Consider the following 22,452-nt stretch of genomic DNA (forward strand, 5'->3'; position numbering starts at 1 on the left):
AGCAATTCACATCCATTCATGAAGGAGGCACATAGGGGTACTGCTGCACTGCATTCTGTGAATCATGATCTGAAGCTGGATTACACACAAAGAATTTCAACTAGCTGCTGTGTAAGCTCAATTTCATAACTTCTATAGCTTCATGTTCCTCTAATGAATTTTTCAAGGACTATAGTGAAAGTGTACAGATCTCAAAATACATATAAGTTTTCAGTAATAGTAAATTTTTCATTTTCTCCTCCAGGGTTGGGTATTTTCTTATAACCTCTGCTGCACCCTATGCCACTGTAACTGGCTACAGCCAGAGCAGCTGCAGAGCCCTTTAATTCTACCCTGCCTCTGCTCTGTGCTGATTACTGCAGGGCAGGAGGCAGCATTGAAACTCTCTTATCATCCCACACAGAAGAAGGCTGAGTCATGGTTGGCTCTTAGACTTTTTTTCCAGTGGAAATCTGGAATTTTCAGGAAATGACAGATTTTAAAAAAATACAGAATTACCCATCTGAATGTCTAGTGACATCAGACTGCGAAAAGAATTAAATGGAGTTTATTATGTACTGTCATTGAATACATTTAACTTATTTGTGTGCATATTTCTACCACAATGTAGCCAAGACAAAGCAAAGAATTAAATGCTTCTGTGAACATCACATTCTCTGCTTCCTTCTTTAGGGAAACAGGATTATAAAAAGAAAATCAAAGGCAAATCTATGCCCAAACTTGCTTTCTTTTCAGCAATGAAAACAAACCTCACAACAGATTCACTTAACTAAAGCCATTTTCTAAGCAGGGCAATATAAAGTCTGGTAGGCAGAACTTCCAGAGGGAATGAAATTTTACCTTCTCAAAAACTAAATATGCACTTCCTATTGATTAGCTTCCCCATAGTTCATTCATGGCTTTCTCAAAAAGCAGATGACAAATATGTCACCTAACAAAAAAACAGAGGCATTCAAGATCTTTCTTCAATAGGATCAAGTATATAAGCAGCATTTGGAAGATATTATTATCATGGTGACAGTGTATGTTATAAATGTTATATAAACAATGATGACTAAGTAGGAACATTAACTTCAGATTAAAATCCTGCATTTATTTCAGCACTTGAATGAACATCAGTTTTTATTTGCTTTTTTTTTCCAGTGACAAAAAATTCCACTCACAATCCAATAACATTTTTTCACTCTGGATTTAAGACTGACTAGATGAGATACTCTCCATGTTCTGCTCCTCACCCAAGCCAATATTCAGCTGCAGAATCCATTGTGGTATTCCCACACTAATTGTTACACACTGCTGTTTTATGGAGCGGAAGCTTTGCACGCTCTGAAAAGAAAACTGGTGACCCACCAGGTGTTGCAATGCTCTTTTTGACCACCCCAGGATTAGAGTGCACTTGGAAACAAAAGTGCACTCCTGATTTAAAAGGCAAGCAAAAAATCAAGAAAACGTCAGGGCTCAACAGAACTCACAATCCAGTGTAAAATTCCTTTAAAAATATTTAAGATCATCCCCTCTTACTATTTTTCATAACGCAAATGAACTTTCATGTAGAGCAGCCTCTATTTCTCCTGTGGTCATCTAACTCAATTGACTGAACATCTAAATCTGCTGGATATAAAAATGTTCAGATAACATTTCCATTTATTTACATGCAATGACAATATTTAACGTACTGCTAGGATCAGTTACTAAATAAATACGTTAAGCAGAACCTACTCCCAAATCCCACTGAGACATTGTAGCTCAGGCCTTCAGGCAGCAAAAGAAAGGAAGGAAAGAGACAGTTGTTATTGTATAAACATTAATTTGAAGCTTTACCTACATAGATCAATAAGGTGCAAGAAGTTCCCACTTCCATTTTTTAAAATACATTTTGCAAACATGAGAAGTGCTGCATTTATGAGTGTAAAATTTTTATGGCACACTAGTCTTGAAAAGCAAAACTAAACAAACAAACCCCTACAGTGCCTTGAACCACTGAGTTTTTAAGACATGTTTGTAGTAATGTACTAAACTGCACTAGCAAAGTCTTAGACAAACATTTCACCTTCATCTCTTGGAGAATGTGGGGAGGCACAACTGCACTAAGCACACTACACATGTTAGTGACTAACTGTGGAGAAATCCATGGAAACACCTTTGGACCTCCAGTTCAGGAAACAGTCAAGCAGGACTGAGAAAGCCCAAACAGGCAAGCTGAAGCAGAAACACACCACATCAGCCCAAACAGCTGAACAGCACAGGTTTGTTACAAGGGCTCTTCAGCTCTGTCAAGTGTTTCCTTCTAGATGTACAGGTTAGGTGGGAAAACCAGAGCCAAAAAACCAGAAGCCTAAACCACTCTATCCCCCCTCTTACTAGCACTGATAGGAATCTGTAAACAACAAAGCCTAATGATGCAAACACCACCTACAAAGTAGCATAATTTACAGTGGTTACAGAAGACACAATTAGGTGCAATGGAAAGAAGCAAGAAAGTAAATGTAAATTAAATATTGCACATTTTCCTAACAACGATGTCTATTAGGAAGCAGATTAATCTCCCATTACTTGAGTAATTTAAAACCAAATACAATACTTAAGGGACTACAGGGAATAAGCCTGTTCTGGAGAGATGGACTAGAAAATTTAGAACCATTTACATTTCCAATTTCTAGGAGTTTATGATTCTACTGAAAAGCATTTAAAAATAGTAAAAAACAAAATCCATGGTTAAAAGAAGTACAAAATTAATAAATAAAATTGGCTGAAAAACATAATGACCAATGACCTGTGCATCAGTTTATGCAATGTTTAAATAAAAAAGTTCCCTTTTTTTTGCCTGCTCTCCATGGAAATAATTTGATTACTTCAATATTTAAACTGTTTTTTTAGCACTTTTCATGTTATTTTCAATACATATTTGACTTAAGAGTTTGCAAAGTCTAGTGATTTTTGCTTTCCACTTAACATTTATTAGACATTTCTAATTTTGCAAATGTGCTGAATAGAACATTCACCAGGTAACTATCATAAAAAAAATCACAGCCAAACTTCTCTTAAATGCAAACATACCCTTGAAAACTAAATAATGCAAGCTATTTGCTTGAAATTTTACTAACCTGGAAGACTCCACAAGCCAGCAATTTCCAAAGTTCTTAATTTCTTTTCTAGTTCTGCCACTCGATTACCTAGAATTCTTTGGAAAAAGAATAGCTGTTATACCAAGGTAACCAAAGCCCAATTACTTATATGACTACAGTTGAATTTTTAAATTGCCACTTAACTAGTAAATCTGTATACAGTATGCAGTAAACCTGTATACAGTCATCTCTTTTCACTAACAGCAATGGACAACCTCTCCCAGAGTTAAAAGAATATTAAATATATTTGTCTAATCTATACCATGCTTTTAAAAAAGCAAAAGGCCTAGGATGTACTGGACATTCAATCTTTGCAGTAAAGAAAAAGAAAAGCTACTCACAATATTTCTGTCTTCTTGCCTGCAAATATCACTTTATTTTCATTATAGCTAAAACCAGAAGGTAAAAGCTAAACAGACAAAATATAGAAAACTCAAGACAGAGCATCCAGATTGACTCTGAAGTTCCAAGCCACACATTTATGATAGTCCTTTATTCAGGGGATATTTTCTATCACTAAGAGTGCTTAAAATGGTAAGGAAAATTTTTTCTATTACACATTATTTATTTTTCTTTTTTAGCATTGAACTGCTTTCTACTTTACTAAAAAGCTTCAAGCTCTTTAGTGCCTTTATCACCCACTCAGTATTCACTGTATTTCTCGGGTCATGTCTTCTTTTGTATCTGACTTCATACACAAATACTATTTGCAGTTAGCTCTCCTGCAGGATTTAACTTTTAGTCTTAATTCTCTCCCCAGATCAAATGAGAGATTTCTATCTTGAAAAGAAGGCTTGTTTCTCCAATGAATTTTTGCAAGTGTTTCACAGGCACAGCAAGTCTGCAAAATCTTTAAATAAATCCCAAACAATACTCACTAGCAATTCTAAACATGACAGCAGAGATTATGGACAGCAAGTTTTACTCATCAAATTACAGCAACAGGATAAATCAGTTAAATTTGAACTGAATGCTGAGAAGCAGCAGATCCCAGCCCAGCGAGGCAATAGTATCTTGCTGTGCATCCCAGAGCTGTGTAATACTGCACTGAGAGCTCCTCAGCAAGGGCTTTCTGTGCAGACATCTGAGCACACTGGGAATGTCACTGCTGACAAGATGGCAGATTCTGGGAAGGACGTGAAGAATAGCACACCCAGCAAATATCAAGGGGGCTAGGAAAATTGATTAACAAGGACTAAGCATTTTTGAAATCTCTACTGCGAGGGCTTTGCAATGACACAATAAAAACCTCTAAGTATTTTAAAGATTACAAAAATATCAAGATGAGAGACAGAATGTAAAACAGAAAGAGAAAGCTTATAATAAACATCAAAGAAAGCACTGAGAGGTACAGGGGTGTGTGTCAACTAAAAAGAACATTTCATCACATTCAAAAGCAGAGGAGAAAATACAAAGCAGTTATGTTATTTCCCCATTGAAACTCAGTATTTCAGTAGGTTAAAAAGGTTATGATAGATTTACTACTGTCTTCTTCAATTAAAAGCAAAATTATTCAGGTCTAGATTTCACTTTCAGAATGCTTCCATCTGGTAAGAGAAACTCAGCCTTAATAACACTATTTTCATAACGCTGACACCCAGCAGTTGGGCTCTGCAGTACAACACACCAGCTGGCAGCAAAAGGCACTGGAGCAGCTTTCAGGAAATTCTGCCTTGCACACTGGGAGCCCCTTCCCACCTTCCTGCCTAAGGCCTCACCAAGGGTCAGCTAAAGAACACGGAATTCCCCAGGCTGAGAGGGGAACAGAGAGACTTGATGTAAGACTTCTTCCACATCATGTCAGTTCTGGCAGGGAGCTGACAAAACAATGTTGATTTGGCTAATGATTGTCACCACAAAGAAGTCAGAAGTTTAACACGTCTAATCCTTATTATTTTCATAAGTAGTTCATCATGAGTTCCAGGCAGAAAATGGGAAGGATGCTGCCTTCCCTGCCAGCTAGCCATACTACCTGAATCTCAGCCCTCTGTAAGAAGTTATTGCTACTGCTCTTGTTATTCAGGTAACAACAGCAAAGTCGCTTTTCTCTTGATTCTCTTAAATTTTATCATTTATTTATAATTTTTTATAATTATTTTATAATTATAATATATGTTATAATTAATACATTATATATTACATAATATAGAATATATTATACCATTATATAATATTTAAATTATTTTCTATATTATATAGTTATAATTTAATATTGTATATTATATATTATAATTAAAATATTATCTATTATAATTATAATTGTATAACTATAAATGTAATTATAATTAATTTAAATTATTTTTATAATTATATAAATAATCGTAATTATTTATAATTTATTTACTTATCAGCTGTACCACACTAGTTATAATGGTTTTGGAGAGAATATATCCTGATAATACCTACCGAATCCTCTGAAAAGGCACTGGTCATTTTTTTAACTTTTGTTGCAGGTTCTCATATAGAAGGATCATTTTGTCTCTCAGAACAATGCTTGGCAACATTTGAGGACAATATGTAACCCCACTCCCTTCATTCAGGAAGAGAGCAAAATACATTTAGAGATGAGTATCATTCTAGCTTGCTTAAAAAACCCCATTATCCTAAGACAGGTAGGGGAGAAATAAAACCTAAAAAAAGCTGCAAGTTCTTATAGCTATAAATTTTTGAAAGATAAATGTGTAAGCTATTCTGAACACAATGTGGTTTATCACATTTCTTCCTTTCCCCTGAGATGTCCAGTTAATTTGCCACTTCCATAGATGCTGTGGGAAGACAGAGCTGTGGTGGCCTGGGTAGGCCTACCTGGGTGAGTATTTTTAAAGGGACTGCATGGGCTGGTAGCACCCAATTCCCTGATCTCTTTTTTTATCTCTAGACACAGTGAACCAGATCCTTCAACTAAAAGACAAGGATTATGTCACAGACACAGGTGATAGCTATTTCTGTTGTTCTCTGGTCCTGTGCCTAATGCAACAAGGGAGTTAGCATAAACCTCCCTCCAGGATAAGGTTTTACAGAAATCTGTTGTTTGTGCAACAGTAGCAATGGTTTCACCTGCTGCCTTCACCTGGTTTTAATTTAGCTCTTGCTGCAGAAGACATACACCCTCATACAGATACCATCACTAAATGCCTGTAAATAGGACTGTCACAGTCCCATATCTGGCTCTGCACCTCTCATGGAAACATGTGCTCAAGTTACAGACTGACACAATCCTTTTTGTAATTTTGGACATGACTGAACTTGCCCAAGTTAGAAATGTTAAAATTAGTGCAATATATCTAACCACCACAGCAGCTTTTACGCTGATCCAGCTTGCACAAGTGCTGGCAATTTCAGGAACAAATTGCACTAAAAAGAACAGCTAACAAATGGTTTATTGCTGGTAGAATAAAAAAGGATGTTTATCCATTTGCTAAGCAGAGTTAGGACAATTTGGTTTTGCATTTATGGAACTGTTTAATCTCGCAACACACTACTGCGTAGAGAATTAATTTACAGCTGCCTTTTCAAATTAAGCTAATGGGCTTGTGAAGAAAAACACAGGACGTTACTCGAACTTAGCATTAGTAGCTACCAACCACCCTGGAAAAACAATCTGTTTTTTTCCACAACAACTTCTTTCTTTCTGAAAACTGGGGATAAAAAATAAAGGCTAGATTTAGCCTGCTTGTCCCTAGGCTAGGCACAACCTCCCACAGTCCCTTCTATCACGCCACTTCTTTAGAAGAGTGGCAATAACAGTAGTGTGTCTTCTCCAAGAACAAGTGGCAATGGATTTTTTTAACAACAGTGGAAGAACAGAAAGTAAACTTCAGCAGAACATCCAAATTCCAATCTACACTAAAAAATCCACTGTCTTGTTATTGCTTCAGTTATTCAGAAAGCAAACCCACCATTCTGCTATTGTAAACTTATATAGCCAACTCTCAGACTGCAAGCTACCAAAGAGGTCTAGACCTTAGAGTAGGTTAACTGTATGGGGAAAAGTAAGGTCATGTGGTCTGAAAAATCTCATTTACTGATAGTGAGGCAATCACTACCACGTCATTCACCCATCAAATATCAAATGCACAATTTTCTCCATGAAAAGAAACAACCACCCCAAAATCTCATGTTCTTTACCCAATAAATCTCACTTTCTTCAAACAACAATCTGAAAGGGTAAATGTGTCCTCCAAATATGCTCTTTGCACAGGGAAAGACTGCTGCCTTGTGATTTATGTAAAACTTTTTATCACTACAATTCTCTCTAGCCTCACATGCTTCTCAACTTCCTATTTTGAATGGAGAAACGTCTTCAACAAAAGAATGCATCTTCTATTAGTACCAGTTTACGACCCTGTCTGTTTAACTTGTACACTGATCATACACTCACATCTAACTTTCTCCAACAGGTGGGCAGTTTCTTTCCCATTTTCACAAGTCAGCAGATTTTTAACTTTTTATATGGCAAATAAGTGCCCTCATTTATTTGCATCTCAAAGAAAGGATGTTCTTCCTTGATGTCCTACCTGCATTTCCCTTTTTCACATTAAAGTTTTATGTCTTAGGTGTTTCCACTTGTAGTGGCTCCCATTCCTCCTAGCTCCATAATATTTTCTTTAATCCACCTAAAGTCAAAAGTGACAAAAAGCATGAGAATACCACGAAGGAATGTTTTTGAGGCTCTTCACTCAATATGATCAGGATTTATCTGTATTTTTTTCCCCTGAACAATCCTGAACGGAATATAACACTTTAATTCTGAGAACACTCCTGACCCTGGACTGATATGGACTGTCACTTCCCTCTAAGAGCTGATCTTCTGTTGGCCACAGAATAGTAGTTGGCATTTATCCAATCTATACCCTGATGGCTTTATGTGACCAGTGGGGCACACAGACAGGGATCATATCTCCTTCTGTGGGTTATCTCAAGACAACCCATACTCAGTAGGTGAAAGCAGAAAGAGTAGTATCAGAAAACAATCACTGCAATAATATTTGAGAGATGCAAGACACTGCATATCACCAAAGAGGAATACAAAACTAAGAACTTTGCAAAAAAAGAAAAATTATGCAAAATAAACCACTGGGTATTACACTGATACAGCATCAGGATGTAAGAGGCAAGGGTTGGTTACACCTGGAACAACAAAAGTTGTTCTCTGGATGTCTTCCTTCTGATGCTACATTAGCAGTAAGAAGGGAGTAAGCAGCTGTTAGCCCTTCCTTAGCACTGCTCTGTGCAGCAACTCCTCCTGTATCACAGGACAGGAATTGACTGAGCTGCCATCAGTTACATCTGGGCTACATTTCCACCACTTTAGTCTCCTTTCAGCTGATTAGCCATTTGATGTGTCAGAAATATTAAAAGTGGCTATTAACTGCTCCTCCACTTCTGTTGCCACATCACTCAGAATTATGCAATGGAGTCTGCCTAGTATCTAAGTTATCAAAGTGAATAATCCATTCTAGTGTAATACAGTTTACTTCAGTACTACTTCTCAGGAAAGATGTCTGGCTGTTGCTGGCATCTGGTCCTGATGTGCTTTTGAGAAGCCTGAATAACCTCTGATTACCAGCAGTGACTCAGGGTTAAAAAAATTAGGAAAACAAACCAAAAAACTCACCAACAAAAAAGAGGGGATGAAATTGAGCACAAAATCAAGGAACACTTCCTAGCTCTGATTTTTATACGCTGCATAAGGACAATAATATCAGAATGTCACAAAATGTGTCAAAATTTTTATAGTATGCCATGATAGGAACTGTACAAGCCACAAAGAATTCTACTGTTGAGCAGAACAGCTAAGAGTAAACAAATTCTCCTTTAAAGTTCAGTTCAGATTTTTAAAAAACCCCATTTAGTAGCAATCAAACTGTGTTTATCTCCTTGAACTTTTAGCAAAGTAACTATAGGAGCAACAGGTATCACGTGTATGATATAGGCCACTGAGCAGTTGTCAAATGTTACATCAACCTTTTCAGACTCTTTTCTGGGAGCAACACTTAATAACCCAACAAAGCATATTAGAAATTTCCTACACTGACAAACAATTACCACATATCTTCTCTCCAGTTCAAGGGTGTCCTTCCTCCCAGAAGCTTTTCTTTAGCTATTCCTACAGACGTTCCTGCCAGAAGTCTGCTTTATTACAGTTTGAAATAACATAAACAGCAAACCAATCCTTGCCTAGCAGAGGCAGACAGGTCCCTATCAACCCTAGAATTTAAGAGGAAAATGTAATTTTTCTCAAATCACAAATTTGGTCTTAAAAACTAATGAATCCACCACTCAACCATGATGATGAATTTTCTGCGAAAATGAATCTTCCTTCCCATTTCCCTTAATATTTCCACAAACTAACTTTCCCATAGCTTGATATTTTACTTAGAAGTCATGCCACCTACTTGTTAGTTTGTCTTTGGTGTTGTATGACCATGTTTTTTTCATGGATGGTTTCCAGTAATGCAGTGGCCAGTGATTTGAGATCTGAAATGGATTGTGGTGTGGCTGGTAGGCTACATCCATGATCCTCCGACAACAACTCTTGGACTATAATGTTAAAAACACAAATGAGTTTTGGCTTCTCATGCACAGAAACACAACACAAACATTTACTTAGCATCAAGGAACTATTCCAATTACTTAAGTGAATACATATATTTTTCTTTTAATTAAAAAACTAAGCCAAAAGATCAGAACTGCAATTTCTAGCTGGCATAAGTATGGTGGCTTTCCAAGTTGATTGTGGAAACCAAACAGCAATAGCCAGAACAAGTATAGGCAGACACACATTAACTTGATTCTGCTTTTGGAAAATTCTTTGCGTTCAGAAATATACAAAATAATTATTTTACAGGCCTACTAATTGGTAACTGATCATTAAAACTTAAACCTCCAAAGAATATTTTATACTCATTTTTAGAACAATTACATCTTTAGGGTTATTTAAGACTGGTGTGAAAATACAGTCACCCATGAACTCTTCCTCTGCAACACAGAGCCTGTACCTTCAAGCCAAATCAGGAAGTTCACTAGTATCATTAAAACCTGTAACTAGAATCTGCTCTGCTTCTTTACATATGTATATATATATGTATGCAAGTACATGGAGAAGAGGAGAAAAGAGAAGTCAAAACCAGAAAAATGAGTTTCAACTTAGCATGACACTTACTACTGATCTCATGTGTGTGTATGAATATATCTACATTTAAACAATATGGTAGCAAGATACACTGTTTGCTTCAAAGAATTTTCTCATTCCCTTTCTTTCCTAATCTTGATATTTCCTTTGAAACAGGGAAAAGAGATTATTTTGCTACCCACGAAGAAACATGGGACACAAAGATTTCTTGTAAAACATCTGAATGTAAAAGCTTCCAAGAACAGCAGCAGAAAACCTGACTTAGTGCCCCTCCTCCACCACCCAGTTACTTTTCATTGGAATGCGAATTGTGACTGCCATTGTTAGCAGAGCAAAGAGATGAATAAAAAAGTGATTTGTCAGGGTCTAGAGAGTAAAGAAATATTTGATAAAACTAATGGGGGAGAGAATGAATGGCAAAAGAATTAACAAAAGAAGAAGCAGTAATCCAGAGGCAAATTTTATATTGTAAAGTCAACTGAGAAGAGGACAGAATTAGCACATAGTTATAAACAGAGAATAGGAAGAGAGCTTTTGGTTTGGTTGGTAAGGAAAGGGTTAGAAAATTAAGAGGTGAGATGAAAGGAATTCAATGAGATTTGCAACACCATGCTGCATTTATGCAATACCTTGCTTTGCAGAAAGGACTCCAGTCAGAGCACTGCTACTGGATCTACTATGAGCCTTTGAATTTTTTCGTCTCTCTAGTGCATTCTAGGGAAACAACAAATATCTTATTTAGAAAAACAGTAGCTAAAAAATCCTGTCATTAGGAGGAAAAGATCTGGAACTTTGGGTTTTGGTCTCAGAGCAGCTCTGCAAGGCCTAGACCTTAGACCTATAATAAACTATGGGGGTGTAACTCTCTCAGATTATTATTCTCTAGCCTAAAGTCTTTGAAATGTTACAAAGACTCATCTGTCTCATCATAATCACTTTACTACAGTCTCTCCCACCCACTCCCCCCAATGTATAGTTAAGACCTGCCTATTTTTTGATAATCTGCTGACTGCCAGTGAAGATACTGCAGTATGCTGTAGACAACATCAACTGGAAACAAAAGCAAACTTTTCCCAGCATTTCTTTAGATAGGTTTCAAAGTTTTTTTCAAAGGTTTCCAATTCCTCTATCAGAGTTTCTATAAGGCCTTTTAGCACCAAATACTGACTTTCATAAATTAGAAGCAGAATGGTCCTGCTACAGAAAACCAGATCTTTCAATTACAGTTCTGTGAAACCCACTGGACTACCAAGATGCTCAGTTCTCACCAATAAACTCACATTCCAAGAGACCCAAGCTGCAAGCAGGAACAGACACTGAAATGCAGTTGGCATTTTGAGGAGCTTTGCTTATGCACAAAAAACATAAGCAAAGCTGTGGTTTTTGTGCATACTTTATAGTGTGCACAAACTACTTTATAGTGACCTAAATGAAGAAGTCCTATTGACAATCCTAAGATTACCCTTCTCATAGCCTGACAAGCAGCCCTCCCCTCCCACTCCCCAAAATGATTTGCAGAAGGAAAGAAGAGTGCACAGCTTCTGGGAAGGCAAAAAATCCTGAAGGTTTAATGTAAAACAGCATATAGTTAAATCAGGACAAGAAGAACAATGAAAGCTTAATTACCATTAAGCTACATGAAGAAATAGCACAGCCACCACAGAACAGGGAGACGTGATCTTTTTGTGACACCAACATGGCTGCAGTTATTCACCACTGCATGATCTGCTAATTTTCGCCTAGCAGCTGGCTGGAAGGCTGATCATCTGCCCCCCAGCAGACTGATGGTTCCCCCACACAACTTAAAAAACAAATATTTCATTAATTTTTCAACATACTCTTAACAGGTATCCCTTTGTACTACCCTCAGCTAAGAAGCCTACAAGGAAGAGTGAACATGTAATGTGTATACATGCTAATATTGTCAGAATGTCAATGGTGGACTTTTCTTTCAAGAACAAATTTGTTCTTCAAACACATTTAACATGAAAATGAAGAGTAACTTCAATGAACAAAGAAGTACAGTTTAAATGATACACTGAGAAGATCTTACCTTATATTTAGTAATACTAGACTTCAGAAGGTTGACTTCCTCTTGAAGCTGTTTTAATCTCTCTTGAAGATACCTGAAAAAGAAATGTAATCCTTTACTTCACGGAACCCTCAAATACTGCCTCAAGCAGTCTTCTTTACTATTTGGCATGTCCTCTCTTTGAACTAGTGAGAGTTCTTTTCCCTCTGCAGTTCTCTGATGGATGAAATAACAAAATCTTACTGTTCTTGACCCCATAAAACTTAAAGCAGGGAAACAAATTGCATCAGAGCAGGAGCTGCCCTCCTGTTAGATTTGTCAAGCATGCTGCACAACTATTTTGTATTGGTCGTCAGGTTTCTGGGGAAGAAAGCAAAAAGAATATATTTATATCTAGAGGAAATAGTCAGGAAGTATTTATGTGTGCCCTCTGTACTCGAAGGTCTGTGAGATGGACACATGAAGATTTGTATATGTGTCTGCACAAGACTCAGCTATGCAGAACTTTTGCATTGCAATATCCATCACTTACTTGGCACTTCTCATTAGCAATCACAAAGTAGAAAATTTAACAATATAGCTCAAAAATGGTACACTGTTAAATGAAACAGCACAGTTCTTCCTATTAGAGTTTATGCACTTGGATGAGACAGTTATTTCCAAGTAGGAAAACATCTTTTTTATGAATAGAGGGTTTATAAGGTATTTTCTTTCATGTAGTACAACTGCAGCTGTATTAGGGTTTATGACAATTTAATTATTTCACAGGAAAAAACTCACATCACTGTCAGGGAAGCAGGGGGCTTAAATTGATACAGAACTCTGTAGGCCACACAAAACAGAAGAAAAACCCCTGAAGTTGCAGGGAAGAAGTAATGCCTTTGGTACTACACTTTCTTGCCTAAAGCATAAGTTTTGTAAAATGGAAGCTGTCTTACAAGTTCTATTTCACTTTAAGGTAATTGTTGACATTAAGGGAGATACCTGCTATGGCTCAAACAGAGCCATAAAACACATTCTTTTCCCAAGAAACCAGCAAGAAAATCTACATGGGTGATTTCACCAGCAACGTTTGTTGGCAAATCATTCCATGCTGACAACCTCTCCCTGTGGAGAAAATTATGTCTGTAGCTGTAATTGAGGGTACTCAAAGTCCCTGTTTCCAATTCAAGATTAGTCCACTACAGCTCACTGGGAGTTTCTGAGTACAGAAATTTTAATATTCTTGGTTTTGGTGCCATACAGTGATGGGAATAAAAAGGTCTTCTCTTCTTTTTCCTTGTTTAGCTTTATTTGGGAACATCACTAGCATCTCTGTAGCCAAATACAACATTGGTAATTTCCTGTAGCCTAGTTTTCTCAATATTATTTAATGCTTAGTTACAGTATAAACAAAACGGGCAAAACAAATTTCCAAAATCTCTTAACTTTCATACTTGGATATATTTTCTTTAAAGTTTTGTTGTGACTGACTTCCTGATACTCCTATTACAACAGCACACTGTTTTTCTAGGGAAACAGTAATGCACTCACCTGTTCTCCATGCAGAGAGCATCTATGTCAATGATCCTGTTTTCATGCCCTCCTAAGACATGATTCAGCTCTTGGTTCAGTCTGTCAGACTTGTCTTGGTAAACAGAGCGTTCCTCTTTCACATCCTGTAGCTCATCCAGTGCAGCCTGAAGATCATATCTCAGGGTCTCAATCTGAGAAGAAAGGAGAGCTGTATCAGTAAGAGTTTAAACAACAGCTAACATAGGACCCAGCCTGAAAACAGAAACAAGCACATGTTTGAACGGTATTGATTTTGGACAGTCAAAAGTCTTTTCAAAGCTCATAACCCCAGGTATTTTTCCTCAATTTCATTAACTTGGAGTTAAGTAACTTACCAGTTAGATTAGTTTGAAAAAATTTCTAGAAAACAATAAATATATAAGAAATCTCAATCTCTACTGTAATTCTGCTCTACAAACATATTAAGGTGGTTTTATCATGTAATTTCCAGGACTCCAGGAATTAAGTCAACAAGCCTTGTCAAAAAGCCTGCAAATGGGAATTTGCACTAATCATGGGACTTGAGCAATGAGGTTCCATAAAGTAAGAACTGAAAAAGTACAAAAATAAGCAATCATGGAGGCAACAGGATGAGCTGTGCTATTAAGCAAAAGAGTGAAGAAGTCCAGTGTGAAAGATACTCAAGGACAAAGAGCTTCGAACTTCCAAGGAGGCAAAACTGAGTGTGAGAAAAGTCTGCAGGGACAGAAGTCTCCACCCACACCCTAGAAAACATAGATAGGCCAGGAAGGACAACAGACCGCCATTTAAAAGAGGCTGGGTGATGAATAGAAAGAACACAAGCTTGGTAAGAGAGTTAGCAGGGAGGATCACAAAGGAAGAGGACCAACAGCCTTTCCAGTAAGGTACAGTGGAATTGAGGGAAGACTGAAAAACTAGAAATTCCTGATCACAGAATGGCTGATTCAAGTTTGAACTGACACTGGTAGGAATAAGTGTGGGAAAACCTGATAATGCAGAGCTGCAAAACTGTCCAGAAATGTATGTATCAGTGTTTGGGAAAAAGTCTGATGCTGCATGGTAAAGAGCATTCATACAGACTTGAGGAAGCGAAATAGGTCTGATGTGAGAATTCTGCAGAAGAGGAGAAGAAATAGCTTGGAGGCAGGAGGAAGAGTTCACTAACAACACTTTAACAGAAAATTTGATTCAGAGGGTATCTTTAAGAGGTACATCAGCCACTGTACACTGTGCTGAATACTTGTAAGAGCCTTCACTAAAGGGTACCTTTTATTCACATTTATTGACAATATCCAATTGTCACAAATTGTTGCTGGACATTAAAAAAAAAAAAAGAGAATCAATAGTCTAGAGAAAAAATTCCAGAGATTAGGAATTCACTCTAACCACTACTTCCAGCATCAATCAGCTCCCAGCCCTTCATACAGAACAGAAATGATTTAGTTACTACTCCAATAGCTCTGTAAAACATGACATGTATGCCCATTTATTTGCTACCTGCTCTCGAGCCTTCTCCAGCTGCTGAACAAGGTCCTCCCGCTCGTGTGCTGCAAAGTGGCGAGCCCCAACTTCATCATCCCCCAGCCTCTGCTTTGCTATGGTCATTCGAAGGAGCTGCCAGGACAAAAACAGAATCAGCAAGGAAACATAGGCTGCAGCCACAGAGTCTATCTGTATTAGAAAGAGTAAAGCTGTCAGCTTTAGATTTCAGCTCTTCCAGGCCAAACAGCTGCTATTATTTAAATCAGAGGGAGGCTTCTGAGCTGAGGGTCAAATCCAGTTTTTAGTGAAAAAATCTTGTTGAACAGTCAAAGCATCCACAGGAATTCAATCGGACCCCGCAACAACAGTCACCAGAGTTTACAAATTATGAAAGACCAAGAATGTGGTCAATGTTTTTTAGGAGTGACAGGAACTAATTCCACTCAGACTAGAACTAGAGAATTATGAGAAAGCCACTTAGTAAATATGTACATATTAAAATTCTCTGCAGCAGAGAAGTCTTTCCAGTTAATAAAAAAGAACAAAGTGGCTTGTCCAGCTTCATTTTACTGACACTACTTAAAACCCCTCCTGTGCTACATCACTGCAGAATCTGTAGTAACAGCTGCTAATACATTCGCTTATGTATTATTTTTTAGTCAACTCACAAAAGCTAATTCATGTCAAAAGCAAAAAAATGGGCCAACAACAAAGAGACTTGGCCAAAATGCTCAAGCAGCTAATGAACTTCTGAGCTTGTGACTGCTGAAAACAGTCTGACTTGAATTAATACACATTTACATTCAATATCCAAAGCAAAAAGCAACGACCTTTCAAGGACCATGGAGTATTAAATACCAATCCATAAGGCATTCAGCATTTACAGTTGTTTATGCTCAGTACAACTAGGCCTCATCTTTAGGAGCTCCACAGAGACCAGGGAAACCCACCACAATAACCAGTGTGACTTTCCCTGTATCTTTGACTGCACCAACGAATTAATGCACACCATTATATTGCAGAGTTAGGAAAAAAAAAATCAATCTTCTGAAGTAGAAGATTGTACATTAAAATCTATCTTTGGTATTTATGGGATGCCAGTCACCATAGCTACAATGTGCCAATTAAAATCCTGCTGATGCAAGACAGACTACCAAAATCATCCTCCCTGCTTATTTCAGCTCCAGTTCAGTGCAAGTCACTGAAGCTAGTACAATGTGTGCTGATAAGAAGTTCACTTGTTCAAAGGAAGTTGTGGCTGCAAAGTAACTGGTAACAATTTGGCAAACTATGTTTCCCTACCCCCACAGGTGAAGTGCAAACTACTGCATAGATAGTAAGGCTGAGTGGATACTAAGAGATATAACTCCTATTAATTTCTTAACAAGTCAACTCCTATTAATTTCAAAACAAGTCAAAAAGGCAACTAGCAAACCCTAGAATGGCTTCATAGCTATTGGATTTTTTTAAAAGCTAAAGTGCTGATGAACAAAAGGTGTGGTCATGTTATGTCATTTAATTCAGATAAATTAATTTAATTTCTAGAATTTCTCTCTGGTGATAAAGACCACAAAAAACAAATGTAATAACATTTTGAGGTTTCAATCTTGTTCAAAAAACCTGGAAACGAAAAGAGGAATCACACTTCATTAATGTCTCCAAAGCCAGAGCAAAACTTCTGCCTAACACTTGGCACCAGGCTGGGAACTGGACCAAAGCTGTCACTCATGCACTATGACCATCTCTCCTCCAGCCCAGGAGGGGGTGAGGCATAAAATAAAACTGCAAGCAATTAGAACCTGCAAGGTCAAACACACTATCAATAAAAGGAGAACTCTTTATTTACTACCAATTTTGAGGCAAAAAAAACCCAAAACCATGAAGTCTTATAAAAAGAATACTTCAAAATTCCAAACCGATCCCGTAAAAGCAGCATCATTAACATACACAAAATACAGTAAAATATCAATCCATAAAACAACAGAGTGCTTCTTCCAGACAGTTGGCCAATCAGAGAGTTGACAGGGCAGAACAGGCCAAGTCGTTTAATTCTGCATTGCGAATGTCTCATGAGGCAGCACCACCTGCTATAAAATTCTTCCCTGAAAATGCTGTGACCCAAAGAGACACTGTTATGCCAGAGGTTTAAGGGTTTATTTTATATATTAATGCTTCGTTATAAACTTTATACACCTGCCCTCTAGCTGCTAGTATTTTTGTTTCTGTCATTCAGAAATCACTGAGGAAAAGACCACTCAACTTCATTTAGGTTAACACTACCCCTCAGGATTCAGCAAACAGTATTCACAGCTGAACAGATTCAAATTAATGGCACCTTCCCAGAGAAAACTCCTGTTTGTCAAGAACCTATAAATTCTTAACTAAAACAGTCCACTGCTGCAAGCACTGTCTTTTTATTTTAATATCACAGCTTCTTTTTGCATCACTTTCAGCTACAATAATTATTTACAAAGTAGCAACACTATATCAGCCCCACAATGCCTAAAAACAGCATCACTGGGATAGGTGCTGTGCAGGGTAGGAGTCCATAAACAATGCCTGCACCAAAGCCAGACACTCCTGATTATCAATAAAACATGCAGAAAGAAAAGGGAAACAAGCACAACCAACTCTTCATGGAAGGCAGAAACCATCGTGTTTAGCCACGGTCACAGCAATTGTCTTCACCACGTTATCTTACAAAATCTTAAAATGTGGACCAGAACTTGCAAATGTGCTACCTGAAGTCCCAGTTGTGCCCAAACACACACACCCCATTTAACTTCTCCCTGTTGCTGCATGCAGGATTGTCTGCCTGGCAATAAGGAGCTGACAGTAACACGGCAGCCATTGTTCCCAAGCACCTGGCAGCTTACAACAGCAATTCTTTGCATGGGTAGGCGTTCAGGTAAAGGCAACTGAGTCATCTTGTCTTGCAGAAGTCTCCAGTTTCTCTTAAGCTTTCCATTTTTACCCCTTCACATGAGAGAATGAAATATTTTAACTATTTCCTTATATGTTTTAGTAATTGTTTCCAAGCATTGCTGCCAAAGCATTAGGAAGGAAAAAGATTTACAAATAACTACCATAAAGATAAAAGAGTTTTCACGTGTCAGAACTTGTGAGATTGTGATCAATCATAAAAATAAATAGCCTTAGATATCTGTCACTAGAATGCTGCAGTCTAACTATTGTTGTATTTTTCAAACTGCAGCAACAAATCCTTCCAGAGACTGTCTGAACAAGTTTTATTATTTGTGCCAACAAAATTCTACTTGAAATGAGAGGAAAAAATTATTCCAGTTAAACCAAATGCAAGTAATTTGTTATTGCCTGATGACGTGTTTAACATGATTTCAACAAGTAAAAGATCTCCGGCTCAAGGTTTTCCAGCTAATCCAAGTGACTGTATCCTACTTGTAGAAAACATTAAAGTGGTGAAAAACAAGCCAAGCCATCAAAACATTTCTTTATCAATAGAACTAATGTGTGCTATTTAAAGAGGGTTTTTTTTTTCTTTTTTAGTCCTGCAAAGCTCTTGCCACTCAGTGACAAAGCCTGCATGAGTCACCCCTGCTCAGACACAGGCAGAATTGTTCATCCATAAGCAGCTTCACTTGCTGCAAAAGCAGCTGTTTGTTCATCTCTTGCCAGAAGTAAGGCTGACGTAGACCAGCTGGGCAGGATGCCCTCCCTCACTTTGGAAAAAGCAGTGAGAAGAATGCAGGGGAAAAAATGTAAGAACAAGCAAATTATTATGTTTTTTTTGTTTTGTTTTGTTTTTGTATATACCATACATTATCTGGACTCCAGTGCCTGAGGTAGCCCAGCTGCCAGTACAGAAGAACTGATGAGCAGAAGAGAATGGCTTTGTGAACAAGCCTAGAATTTTATCACTGAAGCTTGTAGGGAGAGAAATCTGACACAGGAGGAGAGTGTTAAATCCCTCAGAGAGATGGCAATGCTTTTTTAGGCACTTTGAAAACCAGCAACCTGACACTAAAATAAGCTCTATTTCTCATTTACTCGGAGAGTGAAGAATGTGCTCCAAAAATGAAAATCCTAGTCTAAATTAATCTGTGTCTGATGCAGCTCTTTCCTCCCACTCTGTATTTAGTGATGCACTATTTTGTGCCTTTCAGAGAAAGGCACACTGGGCAGAATAACCCCTTTTGTACTTTTCCATTCATTTTGAGGATCATGAATTTAAATTCAAGCTGAGAATACAGATGTCACCAAGATAACTAGCTAATACCATGTTAACCCACAAAGGTGAATCTAAACAGTGCCAGTTCAGGCACAAAGAAGGAGGCTCTGTGTTACCAAGATCATATATTGTCATAAGGAACTACAAGAGGTACATAACCTTGATATTTAAATGTGTTGCAGTTTTCCTACCTTTGTTTTCTGTTTGTACTTACAAGCCCTTGCTATCTGTTCAGGACTGGCTTGGGAAAGGCTGTGTGGCATAATATTGGTACTGGAGAACTGAAAGGCACTGACTTCTAAAACAGTAACATGCAAATGAAAATAAACAGTCAGAAATGTGGTCTTGGAAGAGTTGAGCAAGTTTTGCTGACTGCTATGCATAGTACAAAATCAGGTTTCACTTGAACCTTTCCCAGCTCTATGAAGACCTGGAAGAGAGGTCTTTGTGACAAACAGTGAAAAAATTTGCATTATCAGAATATATGTTTAAAATAAATAAAATAAACTTAAATGGAAAAAGACAAATTCCATCTGAATAATTAAAAGACGTAATTTTTATTTAAATTTTAAAATGCCATAAATTTAAAATGGTAGTTGAGGGAGGGAAGCTATCATTTGTTTCAATTTTTTACTTTGTTAACCACCTTGACTCTCCAATTCAACTTCTCACTAGTTTGATCTCTGAATGTACTTTTGCATAAAGCTCCAGCTGTGAATGTTACACACATTTGGCTTGACTTTAAATATTTCAATTAATGGAGACAACAGGAGTTTGATTAATACCAAATGGCACATTTTGAGCAATGTTCCATATAACTTGCTAAATTTAGCAATGAAATAAATTGGTTATGTAAGGGTAATGGGATGAGGGCTTAATAGAAAGCTCACTATACATGTTTCTGATCAACTACTCCAGATTTTTTTAAGAGAAAAATTACGCTCCTTCGGCATCTACTAAAATTTTGCAGTTCAGTACAAAAACCTGGAAATTATCACATGTAGAACACATGCTTATCTGTACTTTTTTGTAAGAGGAAAGACCAATAATAAAATTCAGGGGTTTTTTTTCCCAAAAAAGAAAGGAACATAGAAAGCATTAAAGCAAGGCTAAATACAAAATACATCGTGTTAAGGACAACAGAGCAAAAGCAACATACAAAAATACACAGTAAGATGCACTTACTGGTGTCCTTTACAGCTTCTGTAGTTACACTGATCTAAGCTCTCTTGTATTATAAAAGTATTCTAGAAGTTCTGTAACCCATTATTTTATTTGTTTTCCTAAGAAGTAAATGCAAAACTCTAGCCCAGTTAACACATTCCATGCCATTTACTGGCAGTTTGTAATACCTTATTGTCCCCTTGTACTTCTCCCAGTCTCTGCTGAAGCTCTCCAATCTCTTCTCCAAGATGTTTATTTCGATCTTGAGCCTCACTCAGTAGTTGAGCAAGATTTGCCTAGAAAAAGAATAAACATCAGTCAGAAGTCAGTGTCTGCGGAGAGAAGTGTAAGTAGTGCTTGAAAAGAAACCCTTGAATTACTCCTTATCTGCCAACAATCTTTACTTTTATTGTTGGTGGTACCCAGACTTCATGCTTCATTAGAGAGATAACAAGAAAAGTCACCTGGGTTCCTTTATCTTTCTATATAGCAGAAAATACATACAGCATGAGTGCATACAGACTCCCAGAACAGCACACAAACCCCAAATGAGACAAAGGGAAAACCTCTATGCTGGTTCCAGTATCGTGGCTGGTGGGAAGAATTAAATTCAGAATACTGTGACAATATTTATACAAAGCTGCCAAAATAATAGTTTTAAACTTGCATATAATTAGACAAAAGGCACAGCTGAGAAAGAATTATGATACAATGAAAGTCCTTAATAGCATCTAGAGCAGATTTCCAGCCAGTAAAGAGGCTGTCAGCCAAAGTCCCTGACCCTGTATGGAGCTATACCATGGATACCTACTACTGCAAAACTTCAAATATGACCTGATTTTTGTTGTTAGGTACCACCTAGATTCTGGAAAAAGAGAGGTGAAAGCTGGAGTTTAAAACCCAACCACTGCTCCCCACCCAATAATCCAAGTTAAAAGCAGTCATTCACATTAACCTACTAAGTTAGCAGGGCAAGCTGTCTGGTTTATGATCTTACAATTTAATTACAGCAGTTTGATCACTAACCAAAAAATAAATGCAATCTGCTCTTTTCCTATATATGCTACCTGAAAATGAGCAAATAGTACAGGTAAATTTATTCCATTTTTACCCTCAAAACATCTCATGAATACACAAACATTGACTCAACACAGGAAAAGCCTACCAGTGACAGCTTTTCTAAGAGAGTTAGAATCATAGTGGCTAAGGTGCAACATTTCAAGACATTGCCTATGGACAGCTCGGTGTGTCATCCATTGCCAAATAGCTCAAGAATATGAAAAGAAATTTAAAAAGAATTTTTGGATCTTCCAAGTATGACTTAGTAAAGCCTCAAGTATCAGTCAGTATCTCTGAGCCACCCTTACACATACTCCCTGCATTTGAGGCCAATGCATTAACTGACTGTACTTCATCAAGTGACTCTTCCTAGTTCTCTTTTGGTATTTTAGGTTTAGTTTTAGATTCCCTACCTGCTGTGCTTTTCTTTCAACTCCCCCATTTCTGTATTCTGACATCTCTCTTTTTCAATCTGACTCTTTTACCCAGTGATTCTACTACCACTTGAGTCTCATAGGATGTTTTCATGAATTATATCTTTACAACTCATACACTGTCAAATCAACAAGGTATCTGATAGCCATTACTGCAATCCTGCTCCTTGTTCACTAACAACTGCTATTTCTACATGTCCTGCTTTACATTTAAGAGAACTATTAAGAGGAATGTATGAATGTGAATATGAACATGAATATAGCTGTGCATTCATACA

At 37.4% G+C, this 22,452-nt stretch overlaps 1 protein-coding gene across 4 annotated transcripts in view; it reads right to left on the minus strand.

Annotated features, from left to right (window-relative positions):
- CCDC149 (coiled-coil domain containing 149) overlaps nt 1–22,452 on the minus strand; it is a 50,517-nt gene that overhangs the window by 10,609 nt on the left and 17,456 nt on the right. For 2 of the 4 annotated variants that reach the window (XM_064711894.1, XM_064711893.1), the window contains exons 4-11: nt 20,870–20,977; nt 15,326–15,442; nt 13,826–13,998; nt 12,314–12,386; nt 10,890–10,974; nt 9,524–9,668; nt 3,105–3,181; nt 1,720–1,752 (exon numbers count right to left, since the gene is read on the minus strand). In XM_064711894.1, the coding sequence (XP_064567964.1) occupies nt 1,720–1,752; nt 3,105–3,181; nt 9,524–9,668; nt 10,890–10,974; nt 12,314–12,386; nt 13,826–13,998; nt 15,326–15,442; nt 20,870–20,977 (811 nt within the window). The remainder of the gene's footprint in view (nt 1–1,719; nt 1,753–3,104; nt 3,182–9,523; nt 9,669–10,889; nt 10,975–12,313; nt 12,387–13,825; nt 13,999–15,325; nt 15,443–20,869; nt 20,978–22,452) is intronic. The other 2 variants (XM_064711896.1, XM_064711895.1) reach the window with 1 other exon arrangement.

This window comes from Zonotrichia leucophrys, chromosome 4, assembly GCF_028769735.1.
Source record: "Zonotrichia leucophrys gambelii isolate GWCS_2022_RI chromosome 4, RI_Zleu_2.0, whole genome shotgun sequence".
In the NCBI taxonomy this organism is placed as follows: Eukaryota; Metazoa; Chordata; class Aves; order Passeriformes; family Passerellidae; genus Zonotrichia; species Zonotrichia leucophrys.